Source organism: Taeniopygia guttata, chromosome 18 (genome assembly GCF_048771995.1).
Source record: "Taeniopygia guttata chromosome 18, bTaeGut7.mat, whole genome shotgun sequence".
In the NCBI taxonomy this organism is placed as follows: domain Eukaryota; kingdom Metazoa; phylum Chordata; class Aves; order Passeriformes; family Estrildidae; genus Taeniopygia; species Taeniopygia guttata.
Window position 1 is genome coordinate 4,914,936 of NC_133043.1, and position 22,905 is coordinate 4,937,840.

Consider the following 22,905-nt stretch of genomic DNA (forward strand, 5'->3'; position numbering starts at 1 on the left):
GGCCCCAGGTGAGGCACATTTAGGGTATCTGAGAGCCCCAGGGGTGTGCAGAACAAACCAAGCAGAACTGCAGGGTGCAGGAAAAGCCCTCCTGGGAGAGATGTGCCCGGTCTGGGGGGCTTGAAGCCACCAGTGCCCTTGGGGACACTGGCCTTGGCGCAGCCCCTGCAGGGCCCAGGCAGCGGGACAGGTTCCCCAGCCCCTGTTCCTGGCAGGCAGCTCCCCTGAGGGGCAGGGGGAGAGCGGGATCAGCGTTCCCCAGGGAGGGATTTGGCTGCCTCCTGCCCGGGATGCTGCAGAAGAAAAGGAAAGCTTTCCTGCCTGCCTGTCCCTGCCGCCGCTCAGCAGGGGCAGCCCACAGTCTGGCACGGCGCTTGCAGCTCTTAGAAATCAGGGCTGTTAACAAATGTGCGAGCCCGTAATCCTTTTGGAGCAGTGATGATAACAAGCCCTGATGCTTTTTTCTTTTTTGCTTTTTTTTTTTTTTTTTTTTTTTTGCTTTTTTTCTTTTCGCCATTTTTAAAAAAAAAATTGCCCCTCAAACAGCTGTGCCAGTAAAGTCCCACTGTGGGAAATGAGATGGCGAATGTTTGAATGTTTTCAAGTGCAGTATTTACATCCCCTGCCAAACCCTTCACATCTGCCCAGCTCTGCCGTCAAGGCTGCATCCATCTGGCCGGGAAGAGCAGGTCCTCCAGCCCGCCTGCATCCCACAAGGGCATTTCCTTCCTGTGCCCGCAGTGCCAGCTGCCAGGGATGCTGCTCAGCGGGAAGGGCTCGAGCGAGAGCTCTGAAAGAACCGCTTTGATTTTTCTTGGAGCGCACATGAAATGAATTCCCAAGCGATTGCTTCCTGCCTGGCGGAGGGGTGGTGGAACCCTGCGGGGTTTGTACCTCTGTACCAGCCCTGCCACCGCCCCGGGAATTTGGGCTGCTGGGTTGGGGCGGTGGGTGCTGCTGCCCTGCCTTGAATTCCTGCAAACTGCCGATCTCAGCTCTCCCGGGGTGAGGAGCTGTGCCCGCGGGATGAGCTGCCAGGACCTGCCATGCAGGCTGTGCCTGGGGCTGTGGCAGGGCCGGTGCCAGCTCCGGTCCCGAGGCTTTGCCGGCCCGCGGAGAAGGTGCCGGGGGAGCTGCCCCGTGCCCGCCGTGCCCGCCCTGAGCTGCTGCCCTGTGTCCCCGCAGAGTGTGACTGTCACCCCGTGGGTGCCGCCGGCCAGACCTGCAACCAGACCACGGGCCAGTGTCCCTGCAAGGACGGCGTCACCGGCATCACCTGCAACCGCTGCGCCAAGGGCTACCAGCAGAGCCGCTCCCCCATCGCCCCCTGCATAAGTACGTGCATCTTTCTTGGTGTGCAGCATGGATTTTAACCCTTAAAGCCCCGCCGGAGCCCTGCCCGGGCTGGGCGCTGCTGAGCCCCACTGAGCTCGGGGGCAGCGCTTCCTGGGGACCCCCGTCCTCTGCTCTGCCCAAACGTGCTCCAAAATCCACAGCGGCTTCCAGCGGCTCTCCTGCCTTCCTGGGGGGGTTCTGTGAGTGCATCTACAGCCAAGTGTGCTGGGAATTCAATTTGGCTTCATGGAACAGAGGTGCCCCAAGAGCACATTTATCTAGGGGTGTCACATGAGGGCTGGATGCTAAAGCAGATGGCTACAAACAGGTTCTTCTCTCCAAAATCAGGCTGTGCTGCACTGGCACAAGCTCAGACCAGAGGAGCTGCTCCTTTGATGGAGTTGCCATCACAGCTGAGAACCCTGGGTTGCTGAAGGGGCTCTTGCACTCACACAGCCCTCCCAGAAACACGGGTGGTTTTACCATTGGCTTCCTTGGGTTTGCTTTTCAATTTGCCTTCCCAAGGCTGCTCTCACCCTCTGCTCTTGAAACAACAGCAGAAGCAGCAGGTACAGCTCCCAAAATGCCTCCATTGCAGCACCTGCTCTGCAAACCCTGGACCCCTCAGCCCCCTGGAGCTCTCACTGCCTGGGAAGTCGGGGTTCAGTCTTGGGCCCCTCTCTGCTGCCTGTGGGTTTTGCTGCTGTTGGATCTTCCAGTGGCTCATGTTCCTTGTGGGACATCCCCACAAAACATCAACATTAGAGTGCCTGGGATGGGATGGGAAGGAGGAGCCCCTGAGGGTGATTCCCTGCTGCTGAAAGGGGGAAAAGGCCCAGCAAGAAAAGTGAAGGTTAAAAGATCCAAGCCTTTGTTGGGGACCTGCAGTCTGTTCCCACACCATTGCCCCCCCAGCATGGCCATTGCCAAATTCTGGGGCAGAGACCCTTTCTCCACCTTCTCCTGCTGAAGAAAACAGACATTCCAGGCTGGTTTGGGGTCACTTGGGATTCATTTTTCCCCGTGTTGCAATGGGACAGCAAGAGCCCAGAGCAGAGGCTTGTTGTCCCCAAGACCTCCAGCCGTGGCTCCAGTCTGCTCTGCAGCAAGTGTGCACAAAGGTTTATCATCAATCATTCCCCAGGGCCAGGGGAAATCAGAGTAAATTGTTCCTTGCATCAGCTCCCTCAGGATTCGTGGCACTAAATAAAGACAGCCCCAGGATTTCAACATGGCCCATCCAGGGCTTGGTCACGCTCTGATTTACCACTGCTCGTAATTCCCTGTTCCCAGTGCCCTGTAGCCATGAAAAGAACACCTTGGGGGAAGGAGTGAGACCCCCATGGGTCTGTGCCAGGCCGGGCATGGGCACCCCCAGCCCAGCTTTGGGATGGCTGTGCTGGCTCTCAGTGCTGCCCGGCCATGCACCGGGCCTTGTGCTGTGTTTAATTGCATGAAGGTGAGCCACCCCAAAAATTGCCTGATGCTGATTGGGCTGCAGCCCTACAAGCTGCTGCCACACCCCCCAGCCAACCCTGCCTTGGTGGCTGTGCCATCCTCCAAGAGCACAAGCAGAAAGAGGCAGATGCCCGCTCCCAGCTCATGCCTAAATTCCACCTTCAAACTGTTTCAGACATGGCTGCTGGGGTGTTCCCCCACGGCATTCCCAGGAATGCACAGAATGCCAGCAGCGTGCCCTAGATGCAGGAGGGACACCCAGGACAGTGTCCTGCACAGCTGGGACCATACAGCTCCCTCCACCCACAGTCCATCTCTCAGCAAGCACAGCCAGGCCTGGCAAGGGATCTCCAGAGCATGCTGTGGCTTCAGCTCTGCGAAGCTGGCCCCAAATCAGAGCCAAGGAAACACACCATCTGTGTTTCCTTTAAGTGTGGGAGGCACCCCTCACATCCCAGCAGAGCTGCAGTGCTGTACCTGCACCCTGCCTCTCACCAGGGTCCCGCCAGCACTGCCTCCGAGCTGGTGACAGCAGCTGGAGGGGACAGCTCAGGGACAGGCAGTGGCAGCAGCCCACAGGGGCTGGGCACAATGAAGCACGCATCCAAAAAGCCAAATTTTTTTGTTAAAAAAACCCTTTGCAACATCTTTGAGGGACGCCGGGTTCCCCAGTTCCGCTGTACTGGTTTGGGGGCTCTTGCTGGGAACCCTCCTCGCTGGCAGACATGGCTGGGAGGGGAGCCTGCAGCGTGTGAAGGGAGCAGGCTCTGGGCTTTGGAATAATCGTGCTTCTTTTGTCTCCTCTGCTCCCGTGTGCCCCGGCTGGCCTGCAGAGATCCCGGCTGCTCCACCCACCACGGCTGCCAGCAGCGCCGAGGAGCCCGCAGGTACGTGCTGTTCTCCTGGAGCATCCCGTGCTGTTCTCCTGGGCCATCCCATACTGTTCTCCTGGGCCATCCTGTGCTGTTCTCCTGGGCCATCCCATACTGTTCTCCTGGGCCATCCTGTGCTGTTCTCCTGGGCCATCCCGTGCTGTTCCCTTGGGCCATCCCGTGCTGTTCCCTTGGAACATCCTGTGCTGTTCCCTTGGGCCTTCCCGTGCTGTGGGATTGATTGAGGGACAGGCTTTACCCCGAGGGATGGGAAATCCACAGTGCCTTGTGCATCCCTGTGTCCCTGGAGGGCCAGATGTCCCCATGTCCAGAGGGAGGAGCAGGGCATCCCACCAGGAGCCTCCTGTGCCGCCTCCCAGTGAAAGCCCAGTGAAGGCTGAGCCAAGCTGAGCACTCCATCAGGCCCAGAATTCCATCATAATTCTTCTCACTGGGATTTTACTGGAGTTTTAAAGCACTGCCTTGAACCCTGCATATTTAATCCCTTTTCCTCAACAGGGAGCATTGAGCAGTGTTGTGTCTTGGCTTCTCTCAGCTCCCACCCCACCCTGCTGAAACCTGTGGGGTTTTCCACAAATCCCAAAATCGGTCTCTGTGAGCCAGGGCTCCCATGCTATGGGAGAAAAAGGGTTTGGGAACAAGATGGGAAAAGCAGTTAGTGGGAGACTTTGAGTGCAGGCAGCTGTGGGAGAGGTGCTGCTCCATTTCCTGTGCTCGTGGCCACGAACGAGGGACAGAAAGTGGCCAAGAGCTGAGGGAGCATCACCCCCGCGTGAGCCATTGCAGAGGCCCACGGGCCAAAGCTGGCCTTGGAACGAGGGGTGGGACAATGCCAGCTCTGCTGTGGGGGTCCTGCCTGGCTCTGCTTTACTCTCAGGGGTCCCAATCAGTTTGGGAAAACAGGCCAAAACTGGATTGTTTAGATGAAATGCATCCATGCTCTCCCATGCTGGGAGATTGGAGGAAGAGGAGGGGCTGCTCCTCATTTTTGCTGCCAGGCAAGAAGAGATTTTCTGGTTCTTTTTTGGTCCCTCTCAGACAGGAGAGACCACAGTGAAAGGGCAAACAAAAATAGTGGTGGGGGGGACGAAGGTTTATAAACCTGCCAGTCAGTTCTTGTCTTATCTGAATCAAATCCAGATTTTCTGGAGAATGATTATCTGAGGAGGATGATTTCAGCCAGGGGCCTTAAATAAAACCAGGTGATTGGATTGATGCAGCTCCCCATGCTTTTCCCCTAGAAATCAACCTCTGCCGTTTCAAAACCGGATCTGGCCCTTCCAAATGTCATTTTGGGCCCTTTTGTTCCTGGCTGGTGGGGAAGAGGCTGGATGTAAATGCAGGAAAAGGAAAAGCCAGCTCTGAGTGATGCCTGGGCTCCCCGACCTGGGGCAGCTTTCCCGGAGGGCAGAGCAGACCCGGGCAGAGCTGGCTGTGCTGTGGTATCCGAATTTTAGCCTGAATGCTCCCCCAAGAGCCAGGAACGGGGAAAACTGCCCCCCTGAAGAGCTGGAGCTCCTGTTTCAGCGCTGGCAGGGAGAAGAGCCCGAGCCCTTGGCTGTGGGGAAGCGTCAGCCCAGCGGAGAGCCGGGAGCATCCCGGAGCCTGGGAACAGCGCAGGCGGGAGGGGAAATCCTCATTTCATTCACCCTGGGGTAAGGCTGGGCTCAGCCTGGGAGTCTCCAGCTTTGTGCCCATCCAAAGCAGGAATTCATTCAGCCCTGCCCGGGCTTTCTCTGCCTTGTCCCAGCTGTAAGTGAGGTGATGGATTGGCTGCGTGATTGATTGACTGATTGATTGATCAGCAGCTGGAGCTCCCTCGGGAAGGTTTCTCACCCCAGTGAATGGCTGGGAGCACAATAGGGGACAGGGGCTTCCAGTGAGGGAGCTCCTGGTCGCTTCAGAACAGCTCAGAAAAGCTGAAGGAAAAAAACCAAAAACAAGCCCCCAAAACTGCTGAAATGCAGATCAGCTTCATGCACCCTGCTCTCATCATCCCAGTGCTGGGCTTCCTGCAGCCCCACGTCCCTTCATTCCTCCACCCCTGCATCCCTCCACCCCAAATCCCTGCACCCAATTCCCTCCACCCCAAACCCCTCCACTCCTCCACCCCCTTATTCTTTCATCCCCATATCCCTTAATCCCTGCAACCCTTTATCCTCACATCCCACTATAGCCAAGCCTCGAGCTGAGCTTCAGAGTCAGGACAAGCTCCCTCTCCCATCCTGGGACATTTCCAGAGGCTGATGCCCTGCAGACACAAAGCGCTTGTCCCCAGCAGCAGCTCCGTGTTTCTGCATTTCTCCCCGAACAGAAAACTCTGATTTTCCCCCTAGGCTGGGAGCTGCTGTCAGGCAGGAATTTATGGGGTGCTCGGCTCCCGAGGACAGATGTTTTCCTAGGAATGTATTTCACGGTGTTGGCAGTGGCTCTTGGCAGGGCACCCCTGGATCTGTACCCCATGTCCCCAACGAGCCCTGAGGCTCAGCACCGGATAAATCCTGTGGGAAGGGATAGGAAATGTGCAGCCAGCCCTGGCCGGGGGCTGAGGAGGGGGCAGAGGTGGTGTGGAAGAGCTGTAAAACTCCGTGTTTTCCAGTGCGGAGTTTTCCAGTGAGCAGTTTTCCAGTTGGCTGTTTGTTTTCCAGTGCAGTGTTCCCACCGCTGTTTGATTTCCAGCGGGTGTCTGGCACAGCTGGATTGTCCCCGCTGTGCCACCAGCAGCCATCGCCTGCTCCCTTTAACCCGGGAGAATTGGGATGCTGCTGCCACGCCTGTCCTGAACCACCAAAAACCGCTCAGGCCGTTCATCCCCAGCCCCGAACCGGCCCCGGCAGCCCCGGAGGCAGGGAGGGAACTCCCCCCGGGCTGGGGCGGGGGTGGCTGCGGTGCTGACCGGGACCAGCGCTGCCAGGATGGGCCAAAGGCGCCCCAGCCGTGCCCGGGGCCAGCCGCAAGGACACGGCCGGGGTGTGCTGGGGACAGCCTGGTCACATCCTGGGGCTGCGGGAGCTGGGAAGGGGCTGCGGGAGCTGGGAAGGGGCTGCAGGAGCTGGGAAGGGGCTGCAGGAGCTGGGAAGGGGCTGCAGGAGGTGGGGAGGGGCTGCGGGAGGTGGGAAGGGGCTGCAGGAGCTGGGAAGGGGCTGCAGGAGGTGGGAAGGGGCTGCAGGAGGTGGGAAGGGGCTGCAGGAGGTGGGAAGGGGCTGCAGGAGGTGGGGAGGGGCTGCGGGAGGTGGGAAGGGGCTGCGGGAGGTGGGGAGGGGCTGCAGGCTCCCGGGAATCCCTCGCTGGCGCTTTCCAGCCGCTCCAGGCGAGAGGCTTTAATCTAATTACATGCTTTATTTGCGCCAATTTGTTTTTCAATCAATCTTGCTCAGCCAGAAGAAAGGAGGCTGCTGTGGGCTCATTTGCACCTTCTTGTTCCAAGGGAGAGGTTAATGGCCGTTATCCGGCGGCGCTGCCTGCCCGGGAGCTCCGGGATGCTCCGGGATGCTCCGGGATGCTCCGGGATGCTCCGGGATCCTCTCTCCGGCAGGGCAGCGAGCTCCCAGCGCGGCTCGGGGACAGGACCCAGTGCAGGCAGGGCTGGGATGATCCTGCCCGGTGCTCCCAAGGTGCCATCCCGCAGGAAAGGTTTTGTGCCCCCATTGCCGGGGTGGAAGGGAGGTCCCAGGGGAAGGTTTGGGTCTGCAGAGCTCCAAAACTAACAAATGAAAAAGAGTGGAAATGACTCCTTCCGCTCTCCCTGCCCTGCCGAGTGGCACGGCTCGGTGCCGTGGGGGCTGTGCCCGGGGCAGGGCAGGGCTGCCCTCGGTGCCCCACACTCCCGTGCTGTGCCGAGGGCTCCTCAGCCCTCTCTGGAGAGCACAAGCTGCTCTGGTGCTCAGCAGGTGCCTCTGCCACGGCAGGCTGGTCCCAGACCCCTCAGCTGCTGGGACAGACCCTGGGGATGCTGCGTCCTGCAAGGACAGACCACGGTCCCTTGGTTAAACAGCACCAGTGCCAGGGGCTTGCTGGGCACCAGGGCTCGGCACAGACCCTCGGGGAGCAGATGCAGGGCCCTGGGATCCCTGTCTGGAACAGCCCAGCCCCAGCTCGTCCCAGCTCCACGGCCTGGAAGGGATGTGGCTCCCTGCTCCAGCTCCTGGCCATGCTGTAGGAACGGCCAAGGCCACCCTGCTGGGGACACCAGCTGTCCTGCAGCTGGCCAGGGATGAAGGGCACTCATTTGCACATGATAATTGCAAAGGGCATCGTGCAGGACAGCTGAGTCATGGCCAGGTGAGAGGAGAAGAGCCAATTAGTGATAACAGAGCCATTTTAGTGATAACAGCCCCCTGTCCACTCAGTGGCCAGCCAAGGGCGCAGCAAAGCACAGGACAAGCGATGCCACTGCTGAAATTAATAACCTGGGAAGGATCCTCTGCCTTAGCTTTGCTATTTCCTTAAAGCTTCTTTACATTAAAGCAGCCAGCTCTGAGACAAAGACTCCCGGTGGAGTCCTGCACCAATTAAATTACAGCAGTGATCCCTCAGGTCACCGTGAGCTGCAGTCCCTGCGCTTGTCCCACAGGGATGAGCCCATCCCTGCTCCCTGGGAAAGGAGAGGGCTCCAGCAGAGCACCCCCTCCTTCCCTCAGGACCCGTGCTCAGCACTGAGCCAGCAGGGCTGGAGCTCCAAACGACTCCAGCAGCCATTCCCAGCACTGGTGGAGGAGATGGGAAAATAATTCTTTGGGATGGAAGCAAGGGGCAGCTCAAGCACACAGGAGCTCTGAGCAGTAACTCTGGGGAGGGAGAGAAAAGGGCAGGAACCCAAAAGCTGCTCACCACAGCCTCCCCTTGCCTTGCAGCAAACCAAAGCAGCCCCGCTGCTCTGCCCTGAGCCGCTCTGGGGGTGTCTGGGAGCCCAGGCAGACCCCACTCCTGTTTTCTCCGTCCCGCTCTCTCTGCTAAAGGAATCACGGATTAGGATTTGATATCTGGGGTGCACCTTCAGTCAGTGGCTCAGTCTGGTTGCACCCGGTGACAACAGGAGCTGTGGCAGGCAGAGCCCCACCTGCAGAGCCCCTGGAGGGAGGGCAGCAGAACGCCCCCCACCCCGAGTGCGGGGCTCAGGCTCCCCCTAAGCCACAACACCTCCACTTTGGATCGCAGCCCACAAAGGCATTTAGGGCCCTACCTGGGGGAAATCAATAGGAATTTAGCTGCATAAATTGGGATTAGAAATCTGAATCCCCTTGGGGATCTAAGCCTTATATCTGCATTTCCAGTTAGGTACCCAGGCCAAGAAATGTGGCTTTAATCGCTCTATCATGTCAGAATCAAGGGGCCTTTAATTTCCGTTCCCGACATGTGGCTTTGCAGCGGCTCAAAGCTGATGTAGGAACTGAGAGTGCAGCAGGAGGTGCCTGGTGCAGGGTCTTCCCTGCAGCAACACTCAGCACCCACAGCTCTGCTGCCAGCACCTCCTTCCCGCCCAGCCCCGGCAGCATCAGCGCTCCGGGAAAAGCAGGATCCACTAAGGAATCCTGCGTGAGCCCTCAGCACCCTGCAGCTCTCAGCCCATCGCAGCAGCCCCACACAACCCCAAACCAGAGATGTTTCAACAGAAAAGAAATTCAAGTTTCTTAAAAAAAAAAAAAAAAAATAGAAATTAAGCGAAACAAAGAAGGTGTTTAGCTGTGAAAAGTCTCTGCCCAGCCAGAGAATTAGCTCTGTCAAGGGGATGGGCTGAGCTGCAAAGCTGCTGAAGGCTGTGCTGACACGTTTTAGCGAGCTGCGAGCGACACGAAGCAGGAGCAGGAGCCGCCACCTGCTCCTGGGCGAGCAGCGGATCCTGCAGCCCCTGCCGCTCCCCGGGACCTGGAGCTGCCCCAGCCGGGCATGCAGGGCTGCCCCAACCCCACCGAGGGCTGGCTGTGCTCGGGGCCGGGATTTGCTCGGGGATATTTGTGCAGCTGAGCACGCCCGGGAGGAAAGGGCCGGAGTCACCCACCGGCGGGTTTGTCCTGCACCGGGGGCTGGACACGGGCTGAGAGGGGCTCAGGGAGTGCCAGGTCTGTGCCAGGGCCAGCAGGATGGGCAGCACAGCAGCAGGGTGAGCAGCACAGGGTGAGCAGCACAGGGTGAGCAGCACAGAGCTGCCCCTGAGCAGGGCACACTTGTGCAGCACACTGGGATGGAGCTGGGCCCATCCTGCTGCCCCCATCTCTCCTGCAGGACCTGCTGGACACTGACCCCCCATGCCAGAGGGGTGTCCCTCAGCTCTGGGAGTTCTCAGCCTGGTTTCTGGCTGGGCTCTGGCATCCCCTCCCACAGGCAGCTTATCCCAGGCTGAGCCTCTGCAGCCCCATGGAGAGGGACGAGAGGACCTGCAGGACAAAGAGCAGGCACAGCCAGGCAGCACAGCGCCCGGGACTCCTGAGATTGGTCATGTAAACATTTGGGGACAAATTTTGCAAGAGTCTCACTTCATTTGTGTGTCCTGTGCACACCCATGAGTCACTGAGCTGCACATCCACCTCCTCCTCCCATCCCTTCCCCAGGGAGGAGCAGCAGCTCAGCAAAGCTTCCCCAGGGATGGGAGCTCAGCCGTGCTCAGGGGGGTTCCTGTGGGGCCAGGCTGCTGAGGTGACTCGGGGCTGCTCCTGTGAGGGTTCTGGACTGGAGTGTGGAGCTATGGTGTCTCTGCTTGCTGGATCCCAGCAGCACTGGGGCTGCAGGAGGATCTGCTGCAGCTGTGCTCTGCCAGCCTGGCTGCTGCAGATCCCTCGAGGTCTGAGCATGAAGGTGCAGGTGGGAGCTGCTGCCCACCCTGGTGCTGCTGGCCAGCGTGTCCTGGACCTGGCCAGGGCAGGAGGGATGTGCAGCCACAGCTTCCAGCCTTGTCCCTGCCCACCTGTCCTTGGGTCACCTCTTGCTCTGCCCAGCGCTGAGGTGTGACAGCAGCAGTGAACTTCCACAGAGCTCCAGGACTCCTGTGCCAGGGAGAGCCACCAGCAGCTTTACCACGACCACACTGGTGTCCTGGGCTGGGCAGAGTGGTGCCAGCAGCCTGGCAGAGCAGCCGATGGCCTGTTTGTCCCTGCTCCCCCAGAAGGCTCAGGGGGATCCTCCCGGGCTCTTTGGTCACTGCACGGACATTCAGTTCCCTTCGAGACTTTTCCTTCCATGTTTATGGCCAGGAACATCTGACCAGCACACTGGATCAGGAACGTTTCTGTTCCCTGAGCTCAGTGGCACCAGGCAGCCACGTCCCCCTGCGTGGTGGCATCCTGCCACCTGGGCATGGCTGGGGCTCTGCCAGCGCATCTCCATCCACTCAGCTAGAGCTCTGATGGAATATCCACTCCTTTCTCTGGGCATTTCAGCTTTTATTTGATGTTCAGAAATGTCAGATGAGAAAAACAAATGGGAGGCACGGGTGGCTGGAAGCCCTCAGCCATTAGGGTTTGGAGGGGCCTTGGCTGGGCTGTAGCTGGGCACAGGCCTCAGCTGGGGCTCCTGCAGGAGGAAGATCACAGGGTTTGGGCTGGGTTTGGCCTGGCTGGGTGCTGGGGGAAGAGCAGGAAGCCTGGTTTGCCTGAGGGTCTCTCCTGAGGAGCAGGAGCAGCAGGGAGCCATGGGGCTGAGCTGGGGACTCTGCATGGCCACATCCAGAGGGGCTGGGGCACACAGGGGTCACGGGGGTTGTGCTGAGGGGGTTCCTCATGGTCCTGGCACCCAGTGTCAGCTGGCCATGGCATGCCAGCAGCAGTGCCACCGTCCCCACAGCCCCTGAAGCCCTGCTGGGGCACTTCAGCAGGTTCCCCAGCTGTGCCCAGCAGTGAGGGAAGGACGCTGCTGGGAGAGATGGAGACCTCCAAGGGCCGTGACCATGCTGAGGCCTCCTGCTGCAGACAGCCGTGCCCTTTGTCCCTCAGCCAGGGCATTCTGTGGGTGCTGAGGAGCTGTGGACGTGCAGCACGGCCATGAGCCCACCCGGTCCTGGACAGGCTCTGAGCATGGCCCTGCTGCCGTGGGGCTTTCCCTGAGGGCACTGCCCACCCTGCAGGGCAGCAGCTCCCGGGGCAGGGCTCGGTGTCCCCGAGGCTCCGTGCCCGTGGCCATGGCCCGTGGCCAGCGGCGGTGGCGGTGCCAGGGGGCCGTGCCAGGCCAGCGTGTCCCAGCAGTGGGGGCCCATTGGAAATGAAATGTTCCTACTGGGGTATTTTATTTGCACACTTCAGTAGAGTGGACACCAAAAGGCTTTGCTAATGCTTCATGGGCTGCTAATTTCCTCTCTGACCCGCATTGTGGCGGGCTGACCCCAGCCCGAATCTCTCGGCAATGAATGCCAAAGGCTGACACCGGCCCGGGTTAGGGGTGACAATGGGGCCTCTGTGGGCTCCGGGCAGGCTCCAGTTGGGAGCTGGAGAACAGGGGGAATTTGTGTGGCTCTCAAAAGCCCTGGGTGGCACAATAAGGGAGGCCCCCGGGGTCTCCCAGAAGACAGAGGCGGCCGGGGGAGCGGAGGGAGGACGGGCTCCTTTGTCAGCAGCTTTCTTTAGAAAGGAAGGTTTTTCTCAATGCCCGATCGGGCCCGGCAGATGGATATCACAGGCACGCTGCTTATTCACGGCAGGCTGCAGCTTTGAGCCGCCCCCCTTCCCCCAGCGCTTTCTTCATTTGCAGGCTAATTTGTTTTGTTAATGTTTTCTTGCCCTCCCCCTCTCTCCGCGCAGATTGTGACTCGTACTGCAAAGCCTCCAAGGGGAAGCTGAAGATCAACATGAAGAAGTACTGTAAGAAAGACTATGGTGAGTGTCCCTGTGCGAGGGCCGGGCGGTGCCGCGGGGATGCGGGGCAGGAGCATCCCCGGCCGGGCTCTGAGCGGTTCTGGGGTGGTTCTGGCCACCTTCGGAGAGGCAGCGATGGGCAGCGATGCCCTGTGTCACTTGGCATGAGCACACCACGGACCCTGATCGGGGGGCTGTCCCAGCATCTGCAGGAGTCTCCTGTTTTCCAAGTGCTTTCCAGTGGTTTAAAAATATTTAAAATGTATTTTGCTGTGGGGATGAGCAGCAAGCAGTTCCCTGTCACCTGGATCCAATCCCACCGTAATTCCCAGGAGACTTCAGAGGGTGGTGCAGCCCTGGGACAGCTCACACTCGGATCTCTTGGAGGTTTGGGTGACACTCACACTCAGCTCTGTTGGAATTTTGGGTGACACACCCCATTTTGTTGGCGGTTTGGGTGACACACCTGGTTCCACTAGAGGTTTTTGTGACACTCACACCAGGTTCTGTTGGAATTTTGGGTGACACTCACACTTGACTCTCATGGAATTTTGGGTGACACTCACACCCAGTTCTGTTTCAATCTTGGGTGACACACTCGGCTCTGCTGGAATTTTGGGTGACACTCACACCTGATTCTATTGGAGGTTTTGGTGACACTCACACTCGGCTCCGCTGAAATTTTGGGTGACACACCCCATTTTGTTGGAGGTTTGGGTGACACACCTGGTTCCGCTAGAGGTTTTGGTGACACTCACACTCGGCCCTGCTGGAATTTTGGGTGACACTCTCGGGTCTCTTTAGGGCTGCTCTGTGGCTCTCGCAGACCCTGGGGAGGTGTGGGGGGCTCAGGAGGTGTCTCAGGCAGGTGATCCCAATGAATAGGGACGAGGTGCCACTGGAGCAGTGACTGGGGGAGCTGCAAAGAGCTTTTCCCTTCCTTTTCCCCTTCCTTTTCCCCTTCCCTTTCCCTTCCCTCTCCTGGCTCAGCATCCCCTCTGCAGCCTCTCCATCCGCCGGGCTGTGCTCTGGCCGGGTTCAGGAGCAGGGGACTCTGTCCCTGTCCCAGCGCTGGCACTGGGCTGCTCCCCCCGACCCTCCTGGCCGGGGAAGGGTCCCCCAGGGCCCCAGGCAGCCCCAATTCCTTATTTGAGGACAACCCACGGCGCTGAGGCAGCGGGGTGAGCGATCCGGGCCAGCCCAGGCTTTCAGCGGGGCCAGGCAGGGAAGAAAGGGTTGAAAAGGTGCAGGGAGGGATAATAAAGACTTCGGGGCTGACACCCCAGCAGGAAGCCAATTAGGAGGCTCTTTTCCTCACCGTTCTGCTGGCATCGCTGCGCTGAATGTCCTAAAAGGCCCTAATTAGCTTGAGCAGAGTTCCTTCTCCCGCGGGCTCAATCGGGAGCTATCATCCGCCCCGCTCCTCAATGGGGCTTTTTACTCCCCGCTTCATTCAGCCTTTCAAAGGCGGTATTTTCCCTTATTTATTTTCGTATCTGTTTGTTTTTGTCGGGTTTGTGTTTTGTTGTTTTTTTTTTTTTCTCCTTTTTATTTTAATTCGGGCTTTTTCCCCGCGAGATGGGTTTGGGTGCAAATATTTGGAGTGCAACAGGACGCGGGGAGGGCAGGCCGGGAGATTCAGGGAGGCAGGAGCAGAGGCAGAAAAGCTTTTTCTGGGATTTTTTGGCTGCGTGGGGAGCGCAGGGCCACTCAGCTCCCAGAAAAGCAGCGAGAGAGGAGGGGTTTGCTGGGGTGGGGGCACTGAAATCCCGGGGAAGCAGAAGGGATTCCGGCTGAACCCGCCCAGGGTGGAGATTCCCAAAAGGAGAGGGGGTATCTATGAGAGCAGGTGGGATGTGAACAGCCTGTACTCCCTCAGGTGCCACATTTTCTGCCCGATTTTTGGGATGTTCCCGCTCTCTGTGGGGTGTGACTGTGCTAAAGGAAACCCGGAGCTTTTAAATCTCCGTGCTGGCCCTGATGCTGAGCTGCCTGTGCTGCAGCAGGGTCGATCCTGCATGGATGATGCTGGAATGTTTTTGTGCCAGCCTGTGGTCCCAGGCATTGCCCCATGGCAGCCCTGCATCCCCGTCCCAGCCCTGAGCAGGGAATGGGGCTGAGGAACAGAATCCTCATCCGAAAGGTGAGATCATCTGCTCACTTTGCCCTTTCTTGGAAAAAAAAAGTAAAAAAATCCTTCCTTCAGCGGAGCCTTCTCTTAGTCACCCCCTTTGTCGAGAGGAGCTTGGCAGGGGCTGCTGGAAAAAAGCAAAATGTGTTTTCAAAAGGCAGCTTGAAAAGAGGGAGGGAGGGGCAGAAAAACCCGAATCCCCAAAAAAACCCAAGGGAGGGGGAAAGCACCAGCCCGGCACTCAGAGCCCCTTGCACTGCTTGGAAGGTGGAGAAATCCCATTCCTGGAGCTGAGCAGGCCCTGCTGCAGCCACGTGCTGAGGGAGAGCCGGGGCAGCGAGGGGTCCCCCAGCACCAGGGCACACCCAGGGATTAGGGATCATAAATCTCCAATATTAAACCAGTAGGAAATTGGCAACCAGAGCGAGGCAAAGCCGCCGCCAAATAAATTAAAAACTGAAAAAAAGGGGGGGAAAAAAAATCACATTTTAACACTTTGCTCCAGCGAGGAGCCAGCCCTTTACATTCCCAAACCCAGATGGTGTCGGGGTCACCTTTTGCTGCTGGTTGGAATAAAATCCACATGGACTCCACTGCACTCGTGCAGTGAGAGGGGAGCCAGGCCTTTGGAGAGCCCTGCCTTGCACTGGGACATCTGTGCCTGCCACCACTGTCCCCAGCACGCCCTTCCACCTGGCTGTATTAAAGACCCTCCCGCTGCTCTGTTCCCACTGCCACCCCTTGGGATCTTCCCAGGGGCCAGCACAGCTCTGGGCCCCAAATTGCAGCCCCCCAGGCTGCTCCGTGCATGGGATCTGTGTGATGCTCCAGGATTCCACAACAGGATGCACAGATTTGGCCCTGCAGCCCAGCCCTGAGTCGGCCTTAGCAGGGGAAGCCTTGAACTCGGGAGATTTAGCACAAACCCCAAATGTGAACTGGAAGAGGAATTAAATAATTAGGTTTTCCCCAGTGTCCCTGTTTTCATGGCAGCCTCAGCAATTTGGGGCCCTGACTCACGGTCTCTGAATGCTGCAAGGCACTGCTTTGCTTTCAGCCTGCAGCAGCTGCCCTCAAACGCTGTTTCGAGGCTTTGGGCTGGGTTTTGTTTTTATTAACATCAAACCATCCACCCCTGGGCTTTCATCTCCAGCTTCCAGCCTTTGGGGCTTTCTTGTGGCTGGAGGCTCCCGGCCAGGCCTGGAGGAGCCGGGAGCCTCCAGCCTTTGGGGCTTTCTTGTGGCTGGAGGCTCCCAGCCAGGCCTGGAGGAGCCGGGAGCAGCCCTGAGCTCTGGGGATGCAGGAGGGGACCAGGGACCCTCCCTGCCCTCCCCCAGCCCGGGGACCGCTCGGTCACCTTCTGCTGGCAAAGAACCAAAACGTGGGCAGGGCTGGAAGGCACCATGCAGGTGGGGTCTGTGCTTCAGGAGCAGCAGTGTCAGGTGGGATGTGGTTCATGGGGCAGCCCCTGCCCTCAGCAGGACCCTGCTGTCCCTCTCCTGTCCCTCTCCTGTCCCCTGCTGTCCCCAGCTCCCCAGGCCCATTTGCTGCCCCTGAGCTGCCCGGGGAGCAGAGCAGGCTGCAGGGAAGTGAACCTGGAGAAAAATCCCTGCATCTCTGGGAGTGCCCCCAGGCTCCCCCAGGGCTGGCCCGAGTTTGCAAAGGTTAGGGAGGAACAGGAGCCAGGCACAGGTGGGGTCGGGAGCTGGGCTGGGTCCCCTCCTCCAGTGAAACCAGTGTCACCAGTCTGCACCAGAGCCCACCCCCACCAGAGCCCACCCCCAGTGAAACCAGTGTCACCAGTCTGCACCAGAGCCCACCCCAGTGAAACCAGTGTCACCAGTCTGCATCAGAGCCCACCCCCAGTGAAACCAGTGTCACCAGCCCCAGCTGGAGCAGTGGGAGCTGCAGCTGCCTCGAATTTGTTCTCCTACCCCCAGGGGAGCACAGCCCCATCCCCATGAGGAACCATCATCCCCTGTCCCACCTCCCACCTGCTGCCCCAGGGGTTTTGCCAGGGATGTTTTTCTGGGGTGCAGAGAGGGGAGAGTCCTGCAGGGGTGCAGAGAAGGGACAGTCCTGCAGGGGGTCAGGGGACACCAGCAGTGAGAGCCCAGCACAAGCCAAGCTGTCCCAGGAGAGGGCAGCTGAAGGACAGCACCACGCCCCACAGCAGCTTTGGATGGGGGGCACAGCCGAGCCAGAGCCCAGATCAGGAAGGGACTGAGCCCTCCTTCATGGGAAGGGAGCCCTTAAATCCAGCTCAGGTGCTTCAGGAATTCATCCTGGCCCGTTCCTGCCTCTCTGTGTGCCCGGTGTCCCCTGGGAGATGCCGGTCCCACCTGGCACTGAAACAGCCAGGCAAACACCCCCAGAGCTGGGCTCCAAACCCGCCTCAGGAGGATCTGAGCTCCTGGAGGGGAAGCTGTGGGCAGAAATCGGCTGTCAGGGCAGGCAGCTGTGCCTGCAGCAGCCAAGCCTTCCTCAAAGCCTTCACTCCTTCCACTTCATTAATAAAAAGGGAAAAAATAAGAGACAGGGGCCTTGACATAAAAAAAAAAATATAGACTGTGTGTTTTAGAGCAGAGTTTCCTGTAACCACCTCTCTCCAGTTCCTTTTCATTCATTTTCTCCATTTTGTCAGTGTGGACCCAGGCAGGTCAAAGGTTTAAGCTTTTTTGGAAAGATTTGTTTCCAAAAAATAAAAATTGGCTACTCCTCACATTTTGTTACCTTCACACCAGACAGGGAAATACATGGTCAGAGCTAAGGGTTGTTTTTTTTCCTTTTTTTCCTTTTTCCTTTTTTTTTTTTTTTTAATGAAAGCATCTGGCCTCCATGACACGCTCTGAAAAAAAAATACCCCATATATTTTGCAACGTGTTAAAAAGCTGTGCTGGGCTGCAGAGCTCTGCTTCCTCCCAGAGCCTGGAATCACTTGGGTTTAGAGACAAGGGGATGCTCCTCCACCACCAACCCGGGGGGGAAACTGGACTGTTACAAGGCATGTGGCAGAGTTTTCACTGAGTTTTCTGGGAGTTTCTTCTGCCTCTGTTAATTCATACAAACAGGATTGGCCCCAATGGGGCTCAGGTGGGCAGGTGAGTGGGCAGGGGTTTACAGCTGCCAGGGCATGGAGGGAGCAGTGGGGAAAAGGGAAAAACTCCGTGATTTGGCTGAAAAAGCTCTTTGTGCTTGTGCTGCCTGTGCAGAGCCTGGCCCCTGCCTGCTCCCCCAGCCAGGCCATCCTCACCTGGGATTTCCCTCGGGTGGGGATTCCACACCCACAGCTGGCAAACAAACCCAGGAGGGCTGGGCGGGCCCTGCCTGGGGAAGGTGATGTCCTGGAAGCTGATTTTCAGCCCTGTTCCAGGAAAGAGCAAGGGCAGAGCTTTGCTCAGTCCATGGCTCCAGGGGAGGTTACACAGCATCTGCCATGGACTTGGAAAACATCATCATCATCACCACCAGCACCACCTTGTGCAGGCTCAGGCTGTCCTCCTGCCTCACTCTGGCTGTGGAGCTGGAGTGTCCCAGTGCTCTGCCAGGACACCAGGAGATCTCCCCGGAGCCCGGTGCTGCCCTTGCAGAGGTGCTTCAGTGACTCTGCCAGACGCAGAGCTGGAGAGCAGCTCCCGAGCCTGTGGTGCTCTGGGGAGCTCTGCTGAGACCCTCAGATGCAGCACTGGCTGCTCCTGCTCCTGGGGGTGGCCTGGGGACAGCATTTTGGGCCATCCACAGCCCTTGGCTGCTGCAAAATGCCTCTTCCTCACACAGCCCATCAGGTTAGGCTCGAAGCTCGTTTTCTTCTCACGCCCAACAGTAACACCTTCTCCTCTCTTGCCTGTGTCATTTTTTCCAGCTGTCCAGATCCACATCCTGAAAGCAGAAAAGAACGCGGACTGGTGGAAGTTCACGGTGAACATCATCTCCGTCTACAAACAAGGCAGCAACCGCATCCGGCGCGGAGACCAGACCCTGTGGATCCACTCCAAGGACATCGCCTGCAAGTGCCCCAAAATCAAGCCCATGAAGAAGTATTTGCTGCTGGGCAACAACGAGGACTCTCCCGACCAGAGCGGCATCATTGCGGACAAAAGCAGCCTGGTGATCCAGTGGCGGGACACGTGGGCCCGGCGGCTGCGGAAGTTCCAGCAGCGCGAGAAGAAGGGCAAGTGTAAGAAAGCCTAAAGGAGGAGGAGAGGCAGGGACTGACTGTGCATGCTGCTTTGTGTAGAGCTGGGGCGGGCAGGGACCGGCTGCCAGGGCGGGCTGGGGGAACGGGGGGCAGCGACCACGGCTGGGGGGTGCTGGGCTTGCACCTCGTATTCCAGGGAAGACAAAACCCAACAGGACCCAACAGAACCCAACAGGACCCAACAGGACCCAACAGAACCCAACAGGACCCAACAGAACCCAACAGGACCCAACAGAACCCAACAACACCCAACAGAACCCAACGGCACCCAACAGAACCCAACAGAACCCAACAGGACCCAACAGAACCCAACAGAACCCAACAACACATAACGGCACCCAACAGGACCCAACAAAACCTAACAGGACCCAACAGGACCCAACAGAACCCATCAGGACCCAACAAAACCCAACAGGACCCAATAAAACCTTACAGAACCCAACAGGACCCAACAAAACCCAACAGGACCCAATAAAACCTTACAGGACCCAACAGGACCCAACAGAACCCAACAGGACCCAACAAAACTCAACAGAACCCAACAGAACCCAACAACACCCAACAGCACCCAACAGGACCCAACAGAACCCAACAGGACCCAACAGAACCCAACAGGACCCAATAAAACCCAACAGGACCCAACAGGACCCAACAAAAACCCGACTGCCCACACAGAGACACCCAAGAGCAGGGTGCGGGCGTGCAGCACCCGGGGCCCCCCAGCTCCTTCCTGCCCCGTTGCTGAAGAACTCAGAGACACCAAACTGCCTTCCAGCTGCCAACATCTGCTGCCTCCAAAGCACGGCATGGGCACATCCACCCTGTAAGAAACTAATCAACAGCACCGCTGGAAATTAACCCCCATCCCCAAAACACGTATCTGCAACTTAGGCTGACTGAGACAGTTCTTGTAGAGGAAACTAAACCGAGACTTTTGCTGAGGACAGAGCCGAGGGTCGGCGGACAGGGTCTTGGAGGGCTTTGGTATCTAACAGCCGTGGCCACCATCTGGTGGTGCCCGGGGCGGCTGAGGTCTCCAGCCGTGATGGTGCTCTGGGTCCACTTCAGGCACAGCCAAGAGGGGATAACGGTGGTGGGTGACTTCCTGCTGTGCATAACTCTGGGAATGGCTCCGTGCTCAGCCCCGGCCCCTGAGGGTGCTGCCCCACCACACTGAAGGAGTGTGAGCCCACAGGGTGACCTGTCCCCCTCCAGCCACCCATTTACAGGCAAGGAGTCAATAACCAGGATCCCCAAGGAAACACCCAGACCTGACAAAAAATGAGCTGGCATTCAGTTCCCATGAAGTGCCCTGGAAAATCCTGCCAGTCTCAGTCCCTGAATCTCCACTGTGGCCAGCCCTGAACCCCCTCCATGGGCTCAGTCCCCTCTGCTGCTGTCAGCACCCCAGGAACCCTCCGATGGTAGGAAACCCCTGCAGGTGACACCAGGTCCTGGCTGCTCACTGGTTTCACTCCCAGACTCGGGCAGCTCTCCCAAACCCACGGCAGCACTGCCCCCGCTCCCTCTGGAGCTGCAGCCCCCCGATATCCCTGTGAAAGTCTTGGAGACAAAGTGGGGAGCAGAGGGTGCCAGGGACTGTCCCCAAGGGCAGTGGGGCCAGGGCAGAGCTCTGAGGCTTGGCCGGGCTAGACCCCACACAGGGAAGGGGTCTCAGCCAGGAGCAAGGTGTGACCCACCTGGAGCTCTCCTCCTCCTGCTGGGGGGGCAAACAGCCGATTTAAAATTCCCAATTTCCAGCCATTAACGCACTGAGCACCTCGGACTGGAGCATCCTCCCCTGGGGCACCCTGTGGGCAGGACTGGCTGGGAGCTGTGAGCCCGTGCCAGGCTGCTCCCCTGCCACAGCAACCCACAGGGAATGGGGGCATCCAGTCCCACCTCATCCAGGGGGACGGGAGCAGCTGGGCAGGGAGGCAGGAGGGCAGCACGGTACCTGCAGGAGAAGCAAACATGAGTCGCTATGAAAAGCAAAACCTCCCTGCTATTTTTCCTTTTAGGAAACTTGGAAACATCTCTTTTATGACATTTTCCAGTGGTTTTGCCTTGTTTTATAGCAATTGACAATATTTATATAATGACATAAACCACCATAAAGCAGGGCAGCCATGTAAATAGGTGCAAAGAGGAGGCTGCTGGAGACACCACCCGGAGGGACCCAGCTCTGCTGAGCCTCCCCTGCCACCACAAGGCCCCCACAATAAATCTGGGTATAAGGAGAAAAATCCCACCCTGGACATCAAGCAGCTCCCCCCACCAAGTCTGTGTGTTCTCCCCTTCCCAAAGTGGACTTGGTTTTCCTTATCTCGGAGCTCAAGGAGAGCTGAGGGTTTTGCAGCCAAGGGAACTGAAGCCTTGGTTCTGAGGGATAAAATCTCACCTCAAGTGTCTAAACGGAGGCTTAAAGCCCCAAAACAGGGCTTGGATGCTGCAGCCACCATCAGCTGCTGCCAGGGGACCTCAAAGCTGGGGACAGCACATCCCCAGGTAGCCAGGATGCCCCCGGCCTTCAAATGGTGCCTAAAAGTAACAGAATCCAGCCTAAAGCCAGTTCTCCACGTGGAGAGCAGGAAGGAAAGGCCAGGGGACCTGGGGACTCGGGAACTGCCCATAGCACACCTGGACACCCAAGGCTCACTCCCACTTTCCACCACTGTCAAGCACAGCCCGAACACCCCAAAGCCCCCCAGGGACACTCCAGCCCTTCCCTGCTCCCTCTGCTCCTGGAGGCTGCAGAAGACCCCCACCCCTGCCCCCAGGGCCAGACCTGTGGGCACTGGCACAGCCTGGGGGCGCAGAAGGAAATGACTGGCATGGCACCTGGATGCTGTCCCCAGGCCTGTCCCCTGTCCCTGCTGGAGTTTGGTGTTTCCAGCCGGCCCAGGAGAAGCCCTGGCTCCATCTCCACTCCCGGTGCCCTTGGTGTGCCCCAGCAGCCCCGAGCTGCTGGAACTGGTGGGGCTGGAGCAGCTTCTGCTGGGAGGGCACACGGCCCCAGCTCAGCTCCAGGGGCAGCTCCTCCCTGCAGCCGCCCCTGCTCCAGGACACCCCCAGGACACCTCCAGGACACCCCCAGGACACCCCCAGGACACCCCCAGGACACCTCCAGGAACCTCTGCTGCTCCCCCAGAGGGACAGGCTGCCCCCCAACCCCTGCACGGCCGGGGCAGCTCGGGGCCAGCGAGGAGCCAGCCAGGGCCACCATCCCCTGGGGACAGCAGTGGCAGCGGGGTGTTGGCAGGGCTGTGGTGCCTTCAGAGAGGCTTCGGAGAGCAGCTGAAATGCCAAAACAATCATCGCTGACCGTAGCACCCCACACAAGTCGCTTGGTCTCGTTTCTGTTCGTTCGTCGTGTCCGTGCCCCCTCCCCGCCCCGCCTCCTCCCCTCACAAACCTGTGTTCGTTTTGGGGTTGTTTTATTTTGGTTTTTTTAAATTTTTTTTTTATTATTTCTGTTAATATCTTGAACTGTAAATGTTGTTTAGTTATGACCATGGCAGACTGCTTTGGGCGATGTTTCTTTACAATGCATACTAATATATTATGGTTATTATATATGAATATATTTAATGACACGTGGAAAAGTTGTGGATTTTCTTATTGTTTTTCCAAGTTGTTTCTTTTTTTTTTCCTTTTTTTTTTCCCTTTTGTTTGTTTGTTTGTTAGATTGGCTGTAATTGACCCGAAGGAGCTTATAACTGTTCAGCACCCCCTCGGTAGAATTAAAGTCAGAAACCAGTTGAATAAACTCTTGTAAACTGTAAAAATCTCCAGGAATTTCTGCTTTTTCCCACCCCATTGCTCGGTGAGTCTGTGGAACAAGGACCTGGGCAAGGAAATGATGGTGTCCCCTCCACCCCCTGGGTCTGTCGGTGTCCCCTTGGCAGGCTGAGGTGGCACAGCTGTTTTTGACTGGCAGCCCCAGCCCTGTCCCTGCCCAGCACCCCAGGCAGTGGCCAGTGGCCTTGGGGACAGCAGGGTCACCGTGGGTGGGTGGCATGGGGGTCCCCACCAGCCCCTGTGGGCTCAGCTGTGCCTGCAGTGGGACAGAGCCAAAACCTCGGGGACCGCCCGGAGCTGGGGCCTGGT

At 58.2% G+C, this 22,905-nt stretch overlaps 1 protein-coding gene across 1 annotated transcript in view; it reads left to right on the forward strand.

Moving 5' to 3' along the window:
* The window catches only part of NTN1 (netrin 1), a 79,436-nt gene extending 56,853 nt beyond the window's left edge, over positions 1 to 22,583 (forward strand). The window contains exons 3-6 of the mRNA XM_030287321.4: positions 1,186 to 1,335; positions 3,627 to 3,680; positions 12,413 to 12,487; positions 18,460 to 22,583. Coding sequence (XP_030143181.2) covers positions 1,186 to 1,335; positions 3,627 to 3,680; positions 12,413 to 12,487; positions 18,460 to 18,788 — 608 coding nt within the window. The 3' untranslated portion in view covers positions 18,789 to 22,583. The remainder of the gene's footprint in view (positions 1 to 1,185; positions 1,336 to 3,626; positions 3,681 to 12,412; positions 12,488 to 18,459) is intronic.
* The last annotated feature ends 322 nt before the right edge of the window (positions 22,584 to 22,905 follow it).